This window comes from Loxodonta africana, chromosome 7, assembly GCF_030014295.1.
Source record: "Loxodonta africana isolate mLoxAfr1 chromosome 7, mLoxAfr1.hap2, whole genome shotgun sequence".
Lineage (NCBI taxonomy): Eukaryota > Metazoa > Chordata > Mammalia > Proboscidea > Elephantidae > Loxodonta > Loxodonta africana.
In genome coordinates this window covers 86,545,690-86,567,925 of record NC_087348.1, presented here as the reverse complement: position 1 = coordinate 86,567,925, position 22,236 = coordinate 86,545,690, and the positions used below count along the sequence as shown (strand labels likewise).

At 40.4% G+C, this 22,236-nt stretch overlaps 1 protein-coding gene across 3 annotated transcripts in view; it reads left to right on the top strand.

The window, feature by feature from the left end:
- The window catches only part of STIM1 (stromal interaction molecule 1), a 212,186-nt gene that overhangs the window by 150,590 nt on the left and 39,360 nt on the right, over positions 1 to 22,236 (top strand). For all 3 annotated transcript variants that reach the window (XM_064288598.1, XM_064288595.1, XM_064288597.1), the window contains 2 exons: positions 4,631 to 4,745; positions 20,747 to 20,858. In XM_064288598.1, coding sequence (XP_064144668.1) covers positions 4,631 to 4,745; positions 20,747 to 20,858 — 227 coding nt within the window. The remainder of the gene's footprint in view (positions 1 to 4,630; positions 4,746 to 20,746; positions 20,859 to 22,236) is intronic.

The window sequence follows — 22,236 nt, the reverse complement described above, 5'->3', positions numbered from 1 at the left end:
GAGAGACTGACTTGATTGGTAAACTTTCACCTAAAGCACAATAAAAGAAAAAAAAAAAACTAGCTGTTTTTTTGAGTGACTTGATAAGTAGGCTGGAGTAGCACACCCAAATGAAAACTCGCCAAAATTCAAAGAGGCCCACCAGGCATTGTGCCTCTTTTTTAGTTGTAGAAGGGGCTAGATGCAACAACTTATCCTTCATTTTAGAAAGAATATTTTTCAAAAAACCTTTTCATAAAATTTTCTGATTTTTAAACATAAATTCAACTTCATAAAATGCCATGCAGGCTAGTAAAAGGCATATCCAAAGGCAGTTTATGGCTTCTGAGAAAGTATCTTATTTAATCCTTATCACAACTGAGTGAGAGGTGTTATTAGCCCTCATTCTGAGGGAGAAAACAGGCTCAGAGGAGCTAGGTAGTTTGCCCAAAAGTCACACAGGAGGTAAATGATCTGATTCTACAAATTCTGAGCTGTTTGTATTTATAGTACACTGCCTTTTTGACTCTTCAGGCCTGATTGTTGCAGCTTCACTTCTTAGTTCTCCAAACAGATTACTTTCAGCATCAGTCCCTTCCTCTAGATAGAGCTTCTGTCAGCACACCTTTCTCAATTGGCACTATCTTCTCACTGATCTTGCTTTCTGACCCCACTCCTTTGCAAGCTTGGTGGCACCAGTAGGGCCTCTGTGTGAGCCCCTTTGCAGATCCTCCGTGTACTTTCTTTCCATGAACTTCTCTGTGCTTCACTCCCATAGTGATCTGACTTAGCTATGAAAGTAGCCCATTTCTCATTTGTTCTCTGTAAGCAGCTAGTGTCTCCCACTGGATGGTTTTTTGGAGTTAGCTGGTGGTAGTGGCAGGTGTGTATGAGATATGTGTTTCTCTAGTCTCAGATTAAGATGGTCTGGGTCAGAGCCTATGAGGACCAAGGAAAGATATATCTTACAGGAGCTAATTAATCAAAACTAAACAAGCATGAGGATTATAGATTTAATCTCTTTAAAATATGTCCAGAACCTGACAACTTATCATTTCCACAGATACCACCTTGTTTCAAGCCACCTTTATCTCACACCTAGATTATTGCAGTAGCCACCTGACAGGTTTCCTTGCATCTGTCCTTGCCTCCTTACAGTCTCAACACAGTGTTCAGGAAAATCCTTTTAAAGATGTAGATGTGATTATGTTGTACCTCTGTTCAAATTCCTCCAAAAGGTTCCATCTCAGAGTGAAAGCCAAAGACCTTATAATGGCCTACAAGGCCCTTTAAGATCTGGACCCCTGTTGCTTTTCTGAGCTCATTTCCTACTAGCCACCACCTCACTTATTTCTTTTTAGCCACACTGACCTCCTTGCTACTCCTTGAACATACCAAGTATGTTCCTATTGCAGGGCCTTTCATTTGCCATTCCCTATTCTTGGGATACTCTTCTTCCAGTTATTCTGCATTCCTTTCTCCTACACCTTTTCAGCTATTTGCTCAAATATCACCTTCTTAATGAGACCTTCCTTGACTCCCCTAATTCAAATGGCAAGCCTGTAATACCACTTCTCTTGGCACTCCCTATTTCTCTTTCTGTTTATTTATATTTTCTCTTTCATCCCAATGGCTGTTACTCAATGAGGATAAAGATCTTTGTCAGTTTTGTTTACTACTTACTGCCTCTCTAGAGCCTGGAACCATGCTGGTGCATAGAGATCCTCATTAAATGTTTGTTGAATAAATGAATGAATGAGTGGCTGAGTAAATGAATTTTTGCTTTTAGACAGACTGTCTCAGACTGCTTGTGACCCTGTCTTCTTTGAGATGTTCCAATGTCTAACATTTAAGGTTCAGTGATCTCATCACTTAGGTGTCCGGTAGAAGCAACCAATAAAATTACTGAAATAGTTTTAAGATTCATTTTGAAAAATAAGCAGCTGAGAATGACAAGAAATATTCTGAAATAGAAGAGCCATGGGAAGGGGGAGTCGAGACATTAGAAATTTTTTTTTTTTTAATTTTTATTGTGCTTTAAGTGAAAGTTTACAAATCAAGTCAGTCTCTCATACAAAAGTTTATATACACCTTGCTGTATACTCCTAGTTGCTCTCCCCGTAATGAGACAGCATACTTCTTCTTTCCACTCTCTCTTTTCACAGACATTAGAAAATTTTAAAAAGTGTAATAAAATAGTAAAGTGCTGGCACAAATACAGAAGTATGATTTAGTGCAAAAGAGTGGAAAAACTAGAAGTATATCTGCCTATATGTAAGGACTTAATTTATGATTAAATAAACATTTAAAAAATGTCTTTAATGAAAGATACTGTTTAATGAATGAGATTGGGATAACTGGATAGCAACTTGAGAAAAAAAAAAGTGTTGAGATTCACAATTTATAGCAAACGTCAGGTGGCCCACAAGGCTGACCATTAAAAAATCCGAATATATAAAATATGTTAGTCAATTTGCCTTTCTAAATATTGACAAAATTTCCTTGCTCTGAGTCCTTCAGGTCACCTACTTAATCCTTTAGAAAGTAGATTCTCTTATTCATTTCAAATGAGAGATTGGGGAGCTGCAGAAGCTAACCCTCAGGTGTCAAAAAGATCTGAATTTAGTTGTGGCTGGAGGGCACGAAGAATTGTTAAACCTGCACATGCTCTCACTTTCTCATCTCTCCAGAGGTCTTGACTTCCCTGCACCATTCTAGCCTCAATGGGAGCCTAGCTAGGCCATCCCTTTCCAGTACCCAAGGTACTGTCTGTCCCATATGTGGCTAGCCACATGACTATTCACATTTAAGTTTAAATTATTTGAACTTTTGAAAATTCAGTTCCTCAGTCATTCTAGCCATGTTTCCGGTGCTCAGTAGGCATATGTGGCTAGTAGTTACCATGTTGAACGACGGGGATGTAGACCACTTCCATCATTGCAGAAACTTCTGTTGGACAGTGCAGCATTAGAGTATAGTTGTGGATGTTGTCAAGTTCCTTGTGCCCAGTAGCATACACTCTGGTAGCCTGAGAGTGCTCCACTGTGGACTGTCTTCAAACTTTTCTCCTGAGTTATTAAGCCTGGATATCTTCACGTCTGCAAAACCCAGGAGGAGAAATCACCTCTTGATTTTGGGCCCAGGAAGTCTGAGACTTTTCTGTCAGCCACCTATTCATTCAGTCAACAACACTTTTTGACATTACTCTGGGCCAGACCCTTTCCTGAACCTGGGAATAAAGACAGATGGATAAGAAATGGTTTCTGAGAATCCTACTAAAATGTGTTCTTGCGAGAGCAAGGGTAATACAGTGATGAGAATTGCGTATTTCTTTGATGTTTGAGGATCTAGGAAAGCATTGATCAATGTTCAGTCCAGTATATACTAACGATGTTAAGAATCAGGCTGAATGATTACTGATGAAGTTAACCACCAGTTAAATTTCTAAAACCTTTGTTTTCCTTCTTTCTTGTAAAAGTATAATATAGAAAGAAACATTCCATATAATTGAGGGATAGGATTTGCAGTGTGAAAGAAAAATTTGGACTTTGAAGTCAAACATCTTGGTTTGGAATTCTAACTCCATCACTTAATGGGTGTAACCTTGGGCAAGTATTTCAGTTATCTCATGCTGCATAACAAACCTCATGTATCTGCAACCAACATTTATTTGGCTCGTGTATCTGCAATCTGGACATGGCTCAACAGAGACAGCTCACATCTGTGTCCACTTGGTGTCAGATGAGGTGACTCGAAAGGTGGGGGCTGGAATCACCTAAAGGGCTATGAACTCACATTTCTGACATGGAAGACTTCAATAGCTGGGGCTGCTCAGGCATTTCTTTCTATCTCCGTGTAATCTTCCCACATAATCTCTACAGCATGGTAGCTTCTCAGTAGCCAGACTTCTTAAATGTTGGCTCAGTGCTACCCAAGGCATTATGTCCCAAAGAGAGAGAGAGCCAGATGGAATCTATATTGTCTTTTCTGACCTAGCCTTCGAAATCCTATGACGTTACTTCTGTGGCGTTTTATTTGTTAGAGGATGAGTCACTAATGTCGGCTTATATTCAAGCGGAGGGGAGTCTACCTTTTGTGGGAGGTGTATCAAAGACTGTGTGGACACATTTTAAAGTTAACATAGCAAATAATTTAACCTCTCTAAACCCAGAGTGATGTGGGGCAGATTGCATAATCTTCAAGAGATATTACTGTCCTCCTTTGTAAAGTGGGTGTGATAATTCATTGGTTACGAGGATTAGATGAAAAAATATTATGGAAGTTCTCAGCATATTGCTTAATGTATAAATAAGTTTTTGTAAAATTGTAAATTCCTTCTTCCCTCTTCTTGCTTATTGAAGTCCAGTTGGCTGTCATTTATTGTCTTTCCAAAATTTAATAAAACAATATGAGGAAGGACTTTCTTATTCACATTTTTTTTTTTCAAGTGAAGCATATAACAAAGAAGAAAAGACAGTCTAGTTGACAACGAAGACATATGTGCATGGAAGGATCCATGACCGATGTGATGCGCTTGTGGGTTGGGTAGATGGGATGTGCGGTGGAATGCTAGAGGCCGATGACCTGTGTGTGGATCTTGGTGGGCTGGCTCCCAGGCATCTCTTGTAACTTGTGTGCATTTCCCTTGCAGTTCCTGAGGGAAGACCTCAATTACCATGACCCAACGGTGAAACATAGCACGTTCCACGGCGAGGATAAACTCATCAGTGTGGAGGACCTCTGGAAGGCATGGAAGTCTTCAGAAGGTAATAGACAGTCAGGTTGTTCAATCCTAATTGCTGGAATTTAGAGAAGAGAGAAGATGATGGACAGCAGCTTGGCCTTAAAAGGACATTAATCTAAAATGATTAGTAAAGGGCAAATTATTGAAATGATTTCTACATATAGTCACTGAATAAGACTGAATATAGTCACTGCTGGAAATGGGGACGTGTGCTCTAAACAGACCAGGCCTGTGAAGTTGTTCTTTATTAGAATGCTTTTTGAATCCCATCATAACCCTATTCTTCTCCTCACCCTCACCTCCCGCCCCCACAGGACTCTCCCAGCTTCTGCTACTTTACCTCCAGTGACAGGGAGTTTTTTGGCCTCTGAGCCAGCCCCTTTTTTTTGTAGCTCCCTGGTTGGCCTCAGCTCTGCTGAGTCCGAGATGATTCAAAGACAGAGTGGAAGTACAGATAGACTTTCCCCTGAGTCTTCTGTTCTTCAGGTTACATAGCCCTAGTTCTCTGAGGAAAGTATGTTTTTTCAGCCTCCTCCTCATCTTGGTTTCCTAACCGGGAACACTTTTGTTAATGTCCTTTTTAGATTCATGGCTCCTAGAAGTGGATGCAGAATCCCAGGCGTGGTTCATTAAGCACGGAGTTGAGCTGGACTGTCAACTCCTTGATTCTGAACCCCGTGCATGTGCGAATGCAGTCTGATTAGATATTCTGCTGACTCATGTTGAATTTATTATTAATGAAAACTTTAGATCTTTTTCATGTGTAAAACTGCTGAACCATGACTCTGGCCCCCCCTCCCCCGCCATGTTTTTTCTTTTTTGAGCATTTGCTTTAGAGTTCTGAGTGAGAGACCTGTGTAAATTTTTAAAACTTGACTGGAAATGGAAAAACAAGACTTTAGCCTCCTCTCTATTTGTCTCTGTGACCAGAGCTTCCTTTGATGCCAACAAGATTGGAAGCAGTCTCTTCCCAGGGTCTCTTACAGCAGGTCTTGATGCTAAGAAGGGTTAAACATGAGTGACCCACCAGGGATGTAGACCCTGATTGTTCAGATGAAGAGCCTACAGCCCAGATTTTTAAAATGATTTGTTTATTGTCACATATATAGTTAATAGCAGAGCTGGGAATTAGACCTGGGTCTTCTGTTCAGTGTTTTCCATACCATCTTTCCTTGTATTACCATGGTTGAAAGCACTGGTAGAGAACAGTTTTGGTAGGAATGAGGCAGTTTCAATTTTTATTTAAATTTTTAAATTAGTTTCTCCTTCAAAAATTTATACACAAATTAATTTTTATTTAAATTCTTACCTAAGATTATAGAGTTTTAGATCTGGAAGGGACCATCTATAATATAGATAGAGAAATATTATATTTAAAGTAGGAATATTTGGATTCTAATCCTGGTTCTTGGATAGACAAGTTGGGGCTTCTTGTTAGCTTTGTGTTTTGTCAGTTTAGATGAAGCACTAGGCAGCTACAGCAGACAGCTTCCTGGAATTCTTTGGAAGCTGAGTTCCTTTTGGGGGCTTTTCTTTAATGGCGCCTGAGTAACTTAGGCTGTCTACTGATGAGAGGTCAAGCAGTGACTTGAGCTTTGGAATTTACCCAGCACTGCTGGGAAAAATCTATCAGTATCATTTATTTTAGTTTTCTTATTTTTCTCTAATAATGTCGGGGCTAAAGTGCCTGATTTTTAAGAGTGGTCTTCACAAATAGGTACTTAAAATGAAAGATGGCAGGGAGCACATTTCTGGCCTTTTCTGAAAGCTCACACAGAAGTAGCTGGGAAGGGAAAGTCACCAAGGGAGGGCAGAAACAGTATTATGAATCATAACACTAGAAAACAGCCCAAGGCATTTTTCTGGTAATAACTTTATTTCTGGACCCAACAACTATTTGGAATATTTCCACTGTGTTCTAAATTACAGGAAGATGTAAGACAATGGAGTGAGTTTGAGGAGGGGGGCCCCACTGATGATGAACAGAGGAAAACATTTCAGCGCACAGTGTTGTGGTTCACAGCTAAGATGTGAGAAATAAATACATGTCATTTCAGGATTTGCTCACTGTGTGTCATACCTGGTGGTTTCACAAACTAAAAGTGAGAATCATCTTGTGTCCTATTTCTTCCAACAATTTGCTTCAGTATTCAGAGAAAGGCAATGTCTTTGGAGTGATGATTTCCAGAGCATGTAATTTTCTGGCACTGTCCCGTCCTGCCTGGTGTGAGTTTAGCTAGATGATATACACAGTGGTCATTTGTGTTCAGAACATAAGCTGGCTAATGTCAATATCATCTATGTGGTTGATGTTGTTAACATTTTCTGACTAATGTCGGGAGCCGGTCTTTTCTCTCTGTTATTTAGATCTTAGCAGGAGAGTGCTAATCCCTACATTGGCCAGCTCTGAACTTTAACAATAAAAACGACTCAACATTTTTATTATGCTTACTGTGTGCGAAAATTTTTTTTTTTATGTGCAAGGCACTGTTCCAAGTGCCTTATGTATATTAACTCATTAATTTCTCAGAAGAACATTATAAAGTTTAGGTATTATTATTGTTCCCATTTACAGATGAGGAAAATGAGGCAGAGAGAGATTAGGTAATTAAGAAAGAACTGAACAAGCAGGCCTGAGGAAGGACCAAGAACATGAGCAACTCCAGGGAACCAGCTGCAGAGACTAGAGGATTATTAGCATTCTCTAACGGGCTGCTGTCGGATGACTTGGCTTCATTCGTTTCTCTTTCCTAAGTGTCTTTGGTGTAGAGTCTGATAGGTGGAGGAAGAATCAGATTAGCATAGTCAGGATCACAGACCTATACAGAGTAGTGATAGTGGGAGTGTGTGTGTGTGTGGAGGGGGGGGGATGCTGTGATTTGCAGTCTCTCCAGGACGATGTGAGATGGGGAGAGAGGTAGTTCTCTAAAGGAAGAGATGCTGGGTAGATTTTTTAGAATCTTAGAGCGTAGAATTGTTGTTTGCATATTTGAGCCTGTGGAAACAGGAACAGTGGCCTGTGGGAGGCACTGACCCAAGGGGATTGACCTCCATAGGGTGACTTTCATTCTTCTAAACCAAGTGCATCATTATTGTTTCTCCTCTCCCTTCACAGACACTAGATTTTAAAAGATGTTATCTGCCAAACAAAGTATGTTTCTTAAGTGATAATTTCCTTCTCCTTTTCTATGAATCAAAATATTTCAACTGTCAATTTTTTTGTTTTAATTAAATGATATGAGTCCAGCTAAAAGCAAAAGAACCTGCTATTCTAGTGGGCCTATGAGACCTTATCATGAGAAAATGTTTATTTTTTACTTGTTCTTAGGTGCTGTCGAGTCGGTTCCGACTCATAGCAACCCTATGTATCACAGAACGAAACTCTGCCTAGTCCTATGCCATCCCCACAATCGTTGTTATGCTTGTGCCCATTATTGAGCCACTGTGTCATTTCATCTTGTTGAGAGTCTTCCTCTTTTTCGTTGGCCCCCGACTTTACCAAGCCTGATGTCCTTCCCCAGGGACTGATCCCTCCTGAACATGTTCAAAATATGTGAGATGTAGTATTGCCATCTTTGCTTCTAAGGAGCATTCTGGTTGTACCTCTTGCAAGACAGATTTGTTTGTTCTTTTGGCAGTCTATGGTATATTCTACTAGGCTTTTGGAAATAATAAGTTAAGCTCAGGGATCTCCAGTTCTGTCTGTGCCACTCTTGGGAGGACAGGATTTGTCTTCAGAAGGCAGTAGAACAGTGCTGGAGAGCCTTTTAGAGAGGGAACGAGCAGGGCTGGCCTCTCTCTGTTGACACAGCACATGGGGATCGGATGGCATAGGATTCTGTTTAAACCATTTTAAAAGTCAGATCAACATGGAAGAGTTGGCATCCTTTTTTGTTTATATAAACTCAATGATAGGTGTGTTTATTCTGTTGTTTAGCTATTTAATTAAAGATTTTTTTTAAAGAAGATTGTGGTAAGTATATACACAAGAAAACATTAGCATTTCAACATTTTTACACGTGCAATTCAGTGATGTTAATTACGTTCGTAATATTGTGCAACCAGCACCATTATTCCTTTCCATTTTCTGTCACCCTTAACAGAAACTCACCCAGACAAAAAAAAAACCCAACCCTGTTGTCACTTAGTTGATTCTGACTCATAGTGACTCTACAGGGCAGAGTAGCACTGCCCCATAGGGTTCCCGAGGCTGTAAATCTTTACAGAAGCAGACTGCCACCTCTTTCTCCTGCAGAGCGACTGGTGGGTTCAAACCGTTGACCTTTTGGGTGGTGAGCAGCCAAGTGTAACTACTGCTTCACCAGGACTCCTTCAACAGAAACTCAGGGCCTCCTAATTAGCTATTTAATTTTGCCAAGCGAACCTTCAAGTCATTTAGTTAAATACCTCACCCATTATTTGCTCTTGGCTACCTTTCTTGGGAGAAACATACAATTGGCTTTGTCTTTCCCTTACATTCCTTTGGGTATTTATTTATTTCTGATAACAAAAAGCAACTAGCATCTATGCAGTGATTTCACATTTATCACAGTAATTTTTAAAATTTATTTTAAGTAGCCACTTGGGATAAAGGGTCTTAAATTTGTATCCCCTTTTAATGAATGAGAAAACTGGACATCTCTTACCTTACTTCTGTTACCAAGTCCTGAGGACCCTACGTCTGTAATACATCTTGTGTGCATCCTCTCTGACACTGTCTTATGAGACTTAGCTTCATCATTATCTTTAAAACAGTGGTTTACTGAATTATAATTGACATACAATACACTGTAAAAAAGTGTACAACTTGATAAGTTTTGACACGTATATAAACCTGTGAAACCATCGTCACGATCAAGATAGTGATACAGCTATCGCTCCTAAAAGTTTTCTCATGCCCCTTTGTAATCTCCTCCTCCAGACCTCCTCCACACCCCGATCCCAGGACTAGGCAACAATGATCTGCTTCCTGTCACTAGAGATTAGTTTGCATTTTCTAGAAGTTTACATAAATGGAATCATATATGTACTCTTTTTTTAATCTGGCTTCTTTCATTCGACGTAATTGTTTTGAGATTCATTATGTTGCATATATTAATAGTTTATTTCTTTTTATTGCTGAGTAGTATTCTATTGTGTAGCACACTATGCATTCACCTTTTGGTAGATTAGATGTTAGAGTTGTTTCTAGGCTTTGGCTGTTACAAATAAAGCTGTTATGAACATTTATGTACAAGTCTTTGTATGGACATGTATTTCCTTTTCTGTTGGGTAAATACCTATGGGTGGAATGACTAGGTCATATGGTACGTATATGCTTAGCTTTTTAAGAAACTGTCAAAGTTTTTCAAAGAGGCTGTATCATTTTACATTCCCATCAGCAATGTATGAGATTTTCAGTTCTTCTGCATTCTTGCTAGCGCTTGGAGTGGTCAGTCTTTTTAATTTTAACCATTCTAATAGTGTGGTGGTATCTCATTGTGGTTTTGGTTTACATTTGCCTAATGACTACTAATGTTGGGCATTTTTCAAGTGCTGGGTTACCATCTATATCTCTTCTCTGGTGGCATGACTGTTCAAAATTTTTGTCCATTTTTAAAAATTGAGTTTTGTTTTTTTATTGTTGAGTATTCCAACAGACTTCTTGAGGACATAATCTTATATGATTATCTTAACACTTAGCACAGGGTCTGGCTCGGTGTATATATACAGAATTTTGTCCTTGGCTCTGCCCTTATGTGATCTTATACTAGTTATTTGGCTCATTCAGTGTTCCAGAGCCTAGATTCTCTTACTACTGTGCAGCATTTACTGCTTGCTAGGAGCTTCCCATATTTCACCACAAGCTTATGATATGAGTACTCTGACTCTCACCATTTTATAGGTGACAAAAATGAGGCACAGAAAGGTTAAGCAACTTGCCTGTAGTCATACATCTAGTAAGAGGCAGATCTTGAATTCAAATTAAGGTACCAGGCTCCAAAGCCCACGGTCTTAACCACTGTGCTGTATCTGGAGCCCTGGTGGTGCAGTGGTTAAGAGCTATGACTGCTAACCAAAAGGTTGGCAGTTCAAGCCCATCAGCTTCTCCTTGGAAACCCTATGGGTCAGCTCTACTCTGTCCTGTAGGGGTTCTGTAAGTTGAAAATGACTTGACGGCAACAGGTTTGTTTTTTTTATTCTTACCCTGGCAAGAGAAAAGGTTGCTTGAGGCACATCTCTGGAGACTGTTTCTATAACTCTCTTGCTAGAGAGTAATGTTTACTGTTCCCTTTGTTTGGAGGAGTCCTGGTGGTACAGTGGTTAAGTGCTCGGCTGCTAGCCGAGAGGTCGGCGGTTCAAACCCACCAGCATGCAGCTCCGCAGAAGAAAGATGTAGCAGCCTGCCTCCTTCCATAAAGACTACAGCCTTGGAAACCCTATGAGATAGTTCTGCTCTGTCCTGTAGGGTCACTATGAGTCGGAATCGATGCGACGGCAATGGTTTTTTGGGTTTTGGCTTGTGTCTGGAATGCTTTTCCTCTGAGTATCCACGAGGCTTACACCTTCATTTTCTGCTTAAATGTCACCCCATCAGAGAGGCCTTCCCTAACCTGGTCTAAAATAGCACCATTCTTTATCCTCTTACCCTGCTTTATTTTTCTTCATTGTACTTATCACTATCTGATACATAATGATTTATTTATAGAGTTTTACTTTGTTTCCCTCCACCGGAATATAAGTACCATGAGATCTGTGACTCTGTTTTGTATCCCTAGATCCCTTGCAGTGCCTGACAAACCGTAGATGCTCAATAAATGTTTTTTTTTTTTCAATGAATAAATGATTTTGGAGCTTGAGACTACCTCCTTTCTAGGCCCCTTATCATATGGTCTCAGAAGTACCACCTTGTCCCTATACATGAGCCTTGGACTTGAGACAAACTGGAGTCAGTATACTCTGAGCATGCCTTACACTATAGTTCTGTGTCTTTGCTCCTGTTTCATTCCTCTGGTGGGCCTGCATCTCTACCCACCCAGATTCTGGCAAGTCTTCAACCTCTACCCCTTATCAAATGAACATGTGTGTGAAGAAACAGTTACTACTGAGTCAGTATTAAGCCCTAGGCACTTTCAAACAAATGAACACGTTTAATTCAATAACTGGGAGGTAGATACAGCTCAATTCTAAGCTACATGGACATGGAGTCTTGGTGTGGTACAAATGGTTGAACACTTGGCTGGTAACAGAAAGGCTGGCAGTTTGAACCTCCCCAGTGGCTCTGCAGGAGAAAGACCTGCTGATCTGCTTCTGTAAAGATTACATCCTAGCAAACCTTGTGGGACAATTCTACTCTGTCACATGGGGAGCTGTGAGTCAAAAACGAATCCATGGTACCTACCAACAACAACAAAAGCTGCATGGGAGTAAGAGTCTCTGTTTTGGTCACTGCTCTGTTTTCAGTGTGTGGCACATAATAACCAAACCAAACCCATTGCTGTGGAGTTGATTCCAACTCATAACAACCTTATAGGACAGAGTAAAACTGCCCCATAGGGTTTCCAAGGAGTGGTTGGTAGATTTGAACTGCCAGCTTTTTGGTTAGCAGCTGTGGGTCTTAACCACTGCACCACCAGGGCTCCTGGCACATAATAGGTACATAATAAATGTTTGCTGAATGACAGGATGAGTATTTTACAGAAGGGGAAATTGAGGTTTAAAATGATTAAATGATTTACCCAAGCTAGGCCATGGCAGATAGGATAGAACCAAGATCTTCCAGCTTCAAATCTAGTGCTTTTTTCTACTACATTTTTCAGTAAAAACCCAGTCTTCCAAAATACCCAGGGCTTTTGCAGTCCTGGATAACTTTATTTTTGTGGTTATTTCAGAATAAAACAGAAGATTTTATTCATTTTTTGTTAAAAAAAAAAAACCTTTTTCAAATGAAAAAAGTGCATTCTATCTTTGAAACATAGTATGGAGGTCAGAATCTATGTTTATTATCTGAGAAACTACCAGAACATCAGTCTCTGGGGTTTGCTGCTTTGTGTGCATAAATAATAAGTGTTTTAAAAATTTTTTTTATCTTTCCCTGCTTTACCTCCATAGAAAGTCTATGAGGGGGAGTGATGCCGGTTCTTGAGAAAACATAATGTAAATCCTGATGGAATGTCAAGAGGTGATACAGGACCCACAGAGTGCCATTATTTGTTCATTCACTCATTGTTCTTTTTTTCATTCAATACACTTTACAGAGTACTTAGAATGATCTAGCCCTGTGTTAGAAATTGATGGATACTTAGATGAAAAAGACATGGTCCTTACCACCAAGTAACTTATAGTCTAATGGAGAAGACAGATATACGACTAAATAATAACAATATAAGATGTTGTCGTTATTAGGTGCCGTTGAGTTACCTCTGGCCTGTAGTGGCCCTATGTATACAACAGAACGAAACACTGCTGTGTCCTGCACCATCCTCACAATTGTTGCTATCCTTGAGCCCATCATTGCAGCCACTGTGTCAGTCCATCTCATTGAGGGTTTTCCTCTTTTTCATTGACCCTCTGCTTTGTCAAGCATGATGTCCTCCTCCAGGGACTGATCCCTCCTGATAACATGTCCAAAGTATGTGAGACGAAGCCTCCCCATCCTTGCTTCTAAGGAGCGTTCTGGGTGTACTGCTTCCAGGACAGATTTGTTCGTTCTTTTGGCAGCCCATGGTATGTTCAGTATTCTTCACCACACCATAATTCAAAGGTGCCAATTCTTCTTCTGTCTTCTTTATTCATTGTCCAGCTTTCACATGCATAGGAGGCAAATGAAAATACCATGGCTTGGGTGAGGTGCATCTTAGTCCTCAAAGTGACATCTTTGCTTCTCAACACTTCAAAGATGTCTTTTGCAGCAGATTTGCCCAATGTAACATGTTGTTTGATTCTTTACTGCTATTTCCGTGGGCTTCGATTGTGGATCTAAGTAAAATCCTTGACAACTTTAGTCTTTTCTCTGTTTATCATGATGTTGCTTATTGGTTGAGTTGTAGGGATTTTTTCTTTTGTGATGAGCTGTAATGCATACAGAAGGCTGCAATGTTTGATCTTTATCAGTGCTTCAAGTCTTCTTCACTTTCAGCAAGCAAGATTATGTCATCTGCATATCGCAGGTTGTTACACAGTAACAATGTAGGATACGTGTTAGAAAAAAAAACTCTGTAGAAAGGACCTGCTGAATAAACAGAGAAGGGGGAACTAGTACTTATTTTGAGAATTTTAGAGGCTAGAGTTCTGAAATGGGTCCCAAAGAGTTTCAAGAAGCAAAGAGGTAGAGCTGGGTTATGAGGATTAGTTGGTATTTAGCAGGCCAAGACAGGGAAAAAGAGCTTTTCTGGCAGAGAAAATAGCCGAGGCCTAGGAGCCTGAAAACAACGTTCCAGGATGTGTAAGAGAATAAGATACTGCCTGATTCTAGATGAGGACTGCTAAGTTAGGGGCTACGGCAGAGGCAGCCTCAAGGGCAAAGGTGTGAAGTTTAGGTCACCTGTTTTGGGGATGAATTATACTGTGAGTCCAGTGGTCTTCGGTTGGAGTGTACATACTCTAGTAGAGCACGGATAAGGCAATTCACATGTCAGAAAAAAATATTAGAGCTTGGATTTATATTGTTTTTATTCTTACCTCATTATTTCTATGTATGTTTTATAATTTACCTAATGCCAGTTCATGAATCTAATTTATGAACAGATCTGCATGTATCAGCAATGTGTGCTCAAATTTTTTTTACAGTTAGGTTATTTCATTAAAAAGGTTTGGAGACTACAAAGAGTCACTTATTGTGTCTCTCTTGTGGAGGACCATTTGTTGTGGAACACTCCAGAGACTGGCCTTTTCTGATTCTCTGCAGCATTGTTCTTCGTTTTGCTGAGAGATGTGGTCTTTTATCTGGTTAGAGGTCACATGGACAAGGCTCAGGGGATGAGAGACTCATGACTTTAGAAGACTGTCTCTCGCTTGCATATCCTCCTGGGATTTGGGCCTGTGAGTCATTTAGAATTTGCATCTTTACTTAAAAAAAGCTAGCTTTTGCCAAATTCTGTAGCCTCTCTCTGACAGCCATAGCTCTGTGTACTTGCTGTTGCCTTTTTCCTCATTTTGACCCAGGGATTCTTCCCATTTTCTCTTTTGGAATGAGAAAGCAGAACATGACTTTTAACTTCTAGGTTCTTAGAGGTAAGAGGCCCTGATAGTGGACCGTTGAATGATATCTTCTAGCCGGGGCACAGGATTGCTATCAGAGAATCAGTGCAGCTCACCCTGGCTTACTTTATTTAGACTGTAGTGACTCTGGGTAGAAGACACCATGCTGCCAAGCCCTGCCTAGGTAGGGCACCTGCCTAAATAACAGGACCATATTATAGAGCTCAAAAAACTGCCTTGAGGTTTAGCCTTTATCCTTTCTTTCCTACAGCTTAGCAATATTGGAGTGGTCCAGAATCCAGCCGCACTGGGGTGCAGTGGCCCCTTTTAGAGTCCTCTGCCTCACTTCATGTAGTATCTAGAGCAGTGGTTGTCAACTAGGGGTGAGTCCCCCCTGCCCCAGTGGTCATTTGACAATGTCTGGAGACACTTTTTTTTTGCTTTTTATTTATTTATTTTTAAAATTTTTATTGTGCTTTAAGTGAAAGTTTACAAATCAAGTCAGTCTCTCATACAAAAATTTATATACACTTCGCTCTGTACTCCTGGTTGCTCTCCCCTAATGAGACAGTGCACTCCTTCCCTCCACTCTCTCTTTTCATGTCCATTCGGCCAGCTTCTGACTCCCCCTGCCCTCTCATCTCCCCTCCACACAGGAGATGCCAACATAGTCTCATGTGTCAACTTGATCCAAGAAGCTCCCTCTTCACCAGTATCATTTTCTATCCCATAGCCCAGTCCAATCCCTGTCTGAAGAGTTGACTTTGGGAACGGTTCCAGTCTTGGGCTAACAGAAGGTCTGGGGACCATGACCTCCAGAGTCCATCTAATCTCAGTCAGACAATTAAGTCTGGTCTTTTTACAAGAATTTGGAGTCTGCATCCCACTGCTCTCCTGCTCCCTGAGGGGTTCTCTGTTAATGGCAGCCATTGGCTGTAGCCAGGCACCGTCTAGTTCTTCTGGTCTCAGGCTAATGTAGTCTCTGGTTTATGTGGCTCTTTCTGTCTCTCGGGCTCATAATTACCTTGTGTCTTTGGTGTTCTTCATTATCCTTTGCTCCAGGTGGGCTAAGACCAGTTGATCCATCTTAGATGGCCACTTGCTAGTGTTTAAGACTCCGGACGCCACTTTCCAAAGTGGGTGCAGAATGTTTTCTTAATAGATTTTATTATGCCAGTTGACTTAGATGTCCCCTGAAACCACAGTCCCCAAACCCCCACCACTGCTACTCTAGCCTTCGAGGCATTCAGTTTATTCAAGAAACTTCTTTGCTTTTGGTTTAGTCCAGTTGTGCTGACCTCTCCTGTATTGTGTGTTGTCTTTCCCTTCACCTAAAACAGTTCTTGTCTACTATCTAATTAGTGAAAACCCCTCTCCCTCCCGCCCTCCCTTCCCACTCTTGTAACCCTCAATGAATATCTTCTTCTCTGTTTAAACTGTTTCACGAGTTCTTATAATAGTGGTGGAGACACTTTTGACTGTCAAGACTGGGAATGTGCTAGTGGTATCTAGTGGGTAGAGGCTAGGGATGCTGCTAAACATCCTGTAATGCTCAGGAAAGCCCCTCCCCATATACATACAATGAAGAATTATCCTGTCTCTTTTTTTTTTTCTTTAGGATGTTGATGATGTAGAGGTTGAAAAACCCTATCTAGAGTGACTCCTGCCTGCCTCCACTGTAGTGTAGGGTGCTAATCAAGGAGTTCTGCATGCCCAGGGTCTATGCCCAGGCTTGTATCAAGGAATCCTCCCAGTAGACAAAAGGTCCTTGAAGCACCACTGGCCTCAGGACTTTTTAGCAACAAAAAAAGTGGCCTTCTTTCTGTTCCACATGCCAAGCAGAAAGGCCCCTTTGTGCTGGATGAGGCTACACTCTCTTGGCAGCAGTGGCTAGACTGTGTTGTTCTCTGCATTTTATAGGCTAGCATTTGTCTGCCTGCCTCATTTGTGTATCACTCTCCTATGCCTTCATCGCCTGACACTCCAGGTTATAGTAAATGACCACATTTGTAAGCTGTGAGGATATATATTCATTTTTAGGAATAATGGCTAGTGCATTCTACTTTCCCTAACACTTTTGAACCTCAACTTTATTATCCTTCCTTTTTTGTTGTCGTTTGTTTGTAAGCCCACAGTCACAACATTCCTGGAACTCCTTATTCAGGGTAGTTTTTCTCTGAGTAAATTCTTACTGATGTTACTGTGTGCAAAACTCTATTTTAGGAACAGTGAAGTGAGGAAAATGAAGAGGACATGGTCCATGCCATAAATATTTGCTGACTGCTAATGAGAAATTAGACATAATTCTGACGAAAGACTATTTTTTTAATTGTACTTTAGATGGATGTTTATAGAACAAACTAGCTTCTCATTAAGCAGTTAGTGCACATATTTGTTTTATGACGTTGGTTACCAACCCCACGACGTGTCAGCACTCTTCCTTCTGGACCTTGGGTTCCCTATTACCAGCTTTTCTGTCCTCTTCTGTCTTCTAGTCCTTGCCCCTGGGCTGGCATTCCCCTTTCGTTTCGTTTTGTTTTATGGGCCTGTCTAATCTTTGCATGAAGGGTGAACCTCAGGAGTGACTTCATTACTGAGCTCAAAAGGTATCCAGGGACCGTATTCCCAGGGTTTCTCCAGTCTCCGTCAGGCCAGCAAGTCTGGTCTTTTTTTCTGAGTTAGAATTTTGTTCTACATGTTTTTCCAGCTCTGTCCAGGACCCTCTATTGTGATCCCTGTCAGAGCAGTGAAAGACACGTGTTGATAAAGATATGAATCTTCAGAGAAGAGAGGGATGAATCTCACCATATCATTCTGCTTCAAAACATTTTTGGCTTCTTGCTCGCACTCAAACTTGAGGAATGTACAAATTCCTTATAAGGGAAATAACTTATCTTGGGTTTGCAGTGTTGACTTAAATTATTTTTAATGTTATTCAAATAAAAAAAATAAGATTTAAGTCACTGTATAAAATTTTATACAAATATAAACAGAAAAGGTTTATACATTAAATAAAAACAAACTTCAAATCCAGTAAATTGATACATTTTTGCTGAAGCTAAATTGTCCCCAGGCTCTTTCAAGTTCAGCATGCCTGTACTATTGGGTGCCATCTGATGACTCAGCCCTCCCACCGTTCTTCTCTATATAAGCTACTGTAAAAGTCTGATTTGTATAATACATTATGGTGTCATATGACCTTCACTTGGCCCGAACACATTCATTGTGTATTAAGTGTACTTCTATTCCTTTATAATTGATTCTTGATAAAGTATAGAGATAAACTTATTATTTATGTGTCTAAACACCATACAGATATCCAAATGGCTTAAAAGGGATTCTTCTTATGATTATCTATTAAAAAAAAAAACAAACCCCAACATTATAATATTAAGGAACAGTTAGCTACAGTGTTCCACGTATGGTGATGATGTGATTTGCCATGACTGCTCAGTGATTATTTTAGTTACAATTATTTCCTCTTGACAAGATTGAAAATCCTCTCACTCTGACCTAAGCAAAAGGGGAAATTTATTTGTTGCAAAAAACTGAAATTCCTATGAATAGGGCTACCTGTAAGCATGGCCTGACTCAGGGCTTAAATGATGTCATCTGGATCTATTCCTTGGCTCAGCTTTGCCTCAGCATGAAGGCTTCCAGCAGCATCAGGGAGGCAATATATAACATAATGGCTTAGAGAGTGGGATATGGAGCCAGATGGGGTCCAAATCTTGGCTTTACCGGTTCCTACCTGGGTGGCTTGGGAAAGTTATATAACCCTTCTGTACCTCAGTTTCTTCATCTGCAAGATGAGGATAAAATGAGGCTACCTATTTCACGGGGTGGTTGTGAAGATTAGTGAGTTAATATGTGTGAGGTGCTTAGAAGAGTAGTTGTCGTACAGTAAGTGCTATATAAGTGATAGCTTCTAGTAATATTATTATTTTTTATTATTGATATTATAATTCAGGATAATTTCATCCCAGATACCAGTATAGTGGAAGAATAAGCTCACCTGTAGTGTGTAGGTTAAAAAAAAGAAAAGAAAAAAATCCTAGAATTCAGTTTCTTTGGCTTTGATTTGGATTTTGTGGCCATTTCTGAACCAGGCACCAGGGCAGGAGGATGGAATGTGCTGATTGGCTTAGCTTGGGTTTGTATTCTGTCCCTAGGGGTTAATTTAGCTTTACCCCATGCATACTGGCCGAGAGCAAGAGTAGAATGGTTCTCCTAATACAAATTCAGGATATTGTTGCTACCAAAACGGGGAGCAAATGATGTTAAAACCGACCCATGTCCATTATAGTGCTATCAGGCAGGTCATAATAGGTCATTGTGTGATGTTATGACAGCCTCTCTGGTGATGCACCAAGTGGGGCAGTTCTTGGTGGGCAACATTTGTCTTAAAAATTTGAACTGCAACTATGAAAATATATTTTCAGTAAAAACATCAGTTTGGTCTCTGGGCTCTTTATATGCAGATATCTAAATTTAAGACATATTATTGATTCGAACCACATTATTACCTAAAACTCTAGCAAAATGGTCTACTATTATAACTGCTTTGCATTAACATAATTAGAAGCACAAAGGCAACATGGGCACTGAAGTTGAGAGCCTACACTCTTATAGGCCTAGATCCAGAATATAGTTGTTTTTATTGTTATTTCTAGATTATCTTCAGAATAAATATGCAAAATGGAAACATTTTCATAGCAAATTATCTTGACCAGTGCCGTCCAATAGAACTTTCTGTGATAGTGGAAATGTTTTGTAATTTGTGTTGTTCAATACACTAACCACTAGTCATATGTAATTATTGAGCACTTGAAGTGTGGCTAGTGTGATTGAGGCATGGAATTTTTAATTTTAAAAATTTTAACTTAATTAATTCATTAATTAAACATTTAAATTAATTTAAATAGCCACATGTGAAAGGGTGGGACCTCACTTAAGTGACCAGAACAACCTGAGGCAGGCCCACCTTAGAAAAATATAAATGGCATGGCAGTCAAGGCCCTGAGTGGCATGGCTTCACCTTTCTTTGGCTGCTACTTTCCATTTATTCTATGTTCTAGACACATCACATTTCACATCTTTTCCTTATACCTGCCTTAATTCTACATAGAATAACTTCCCCTCCCACACCCACTATATATGTCAGATACGCTCTTACTAATCTTTATGTTGCAGTTCATCATCTTCTCTGTGTTATTCACTTTCTCTGTGTGGTCTATGTACATTCCTTTATCTACTGATGCTGTTTAGTTTTTGACCACTTCCACTGAACTGGGAACTAATTGCCTGAGGGCTTGGGACTGAGTGGGCTCTTTGTGATTGTTAGTTAAGTGGATGGAGAGAGGGAGGGAGGGAGAAAGGGATGAATGGAAGGAAGGAAGGTTCTCAACCCTAGTCACACTTAGTTTTTTTTTTTTTAATGTTTTTAAAATCAACTTTTTCAAGGTATAATTTGTGTATAATAAAATGTACTTAAAAATGTACAGTTAGATGAATTTTGATAAAATATCACCTATGTAACTACCACTGCATTCAAGATATAGAACATTTCCATCACCCCAGAAGGCTCCTTTGCACTCCTTCCCAGTCAATTTTCAGCTCCCACTCCTGGCTCTTGTCAAAACTGATCTTTCTATCACTATATATTTAGCTTTTCTAAATAGACTCATGTAGCATGCACTCTTTTCATGCTTAGGATTTCATGGGGGAGAGAGCTGTCGAATACATAAACATATGTGGTAAATGTTAAGGTCAATATGACTGTGAAAAAAAGTACAAGCAGTGCTTGGCATTCTGGAATCATGGCTTTGCTGTGTCTCCCCACAGTGTATAACTGGACCGTGGAAGAGGTGGTGCAGTGGTTGATCACATATGTGGAGCTGCCTCAGTATGAGGAAACCTTCCGGAAGCTGCAACTCGGTGGCCATGCTATGCCGAGGTCAGGAGGGTACTGGGTTTCTCTCACTTGTGGGTGCGGGGAATGGGCTGGGTGGACCTGCCTTCAGATGTTTTGGCCAGTTAAGTCAGGGCCCACCCTTTTCAGGTCAGAGACTGTAGACCGCTCCTCTTCTTACATCTATTGTGTGCCTTTTAGAGAGCATGATGGGCACTTTGCATCCATTCTTTTCTTTAATACTTTTATCAGTCTTGGGAACAATACTAAGAAATGCCGTTTTTGGAGTGCCTACTATGGGGCAGTTCTAGTATGTCCTATAGGGTCGCTATGAGTCAGAATCGACTCAACGGCACTGGGTTTCTGGGTACTATGTGTGTGCCAGGCCCTCTACTCGACACTTTTTATACAGTATCTCATTTAATTTTTACATCAATTCTGCAAGGTAGGTATTATTCTCCTCATTTTATAGATGATGAAACTGGTTAAGTAACTTTTCTAAGGTCACATGGCTAGTTAGGGGAAAAATTGTGATTTGAATCCCAATCAGAGTAGACTTCAAAGCTTGTGGTGTTTCTGTTTTCTTATTCTGTCCCCCAGCAGCTGCTTCTTTTGTCATCCAGGAGCCTTGGGGCCCTTTTAGCCTCCCTTAGATTATCCTTATGCAGTTTGTCTACTTGAACTAAAATGGTACAGAGGTGGGGGCTAACTGCCTTGACCCCAGACTCCTCTCTGGGATAACTCTTCCAGCAGCTGTTATATCACAAGTCTTTGCTTCCTTTGCAGTCACAATATGCTAGGGCTTGGAAAGGGGATGGGAAGGGGATAGAATACTGCTTGGAGTCTTGTTATATCAAACTAGTGACATCTGTCATCTAGTCATTAATCCATTTACTTATTCATTCAACAAATATTTACTGGGTACCTGCTCTGTGCCAAGCACTTGTGCTGGGTGCTGGGGATAAAGATGACAGCTACCTGCCCTTACCCTCAAAGGGTTTACTGTCTGGTAAGTGCTGATTGTGTATGATCTGTCATCTTATTATGTAGGTGCATCTGGTTATGAGCTTCAGCAAAGGGGAAAGGGGAAGGTGAAGCTGTTGGAATGCCCACACATTGCAGTCTCCAGTCACAGAGCTACCAGGCACTGCTGCCGAGGCCTAGCTGAGCTGGCTGTTCCCTCCTCTGCTGCCTGCAGCCTCCTCTTCACAGCTTCTCCCCACTCTGAAGAGAGTAATAATCTCAATGTTTGTACATCCCTTTCTAGAGTGATGTTTCCTATTGTTTCAGTTGATTCTCACAACAATTCTGGGAGGAAGGAATTACTAACCCAGTTTTTGGGTGAGCAAACCGAATCTCAAATATTTTATTATTTATCCAAGCTGGTAAGTGGCAGAGCTGGGATCTGAACCTGGGTCTGCCT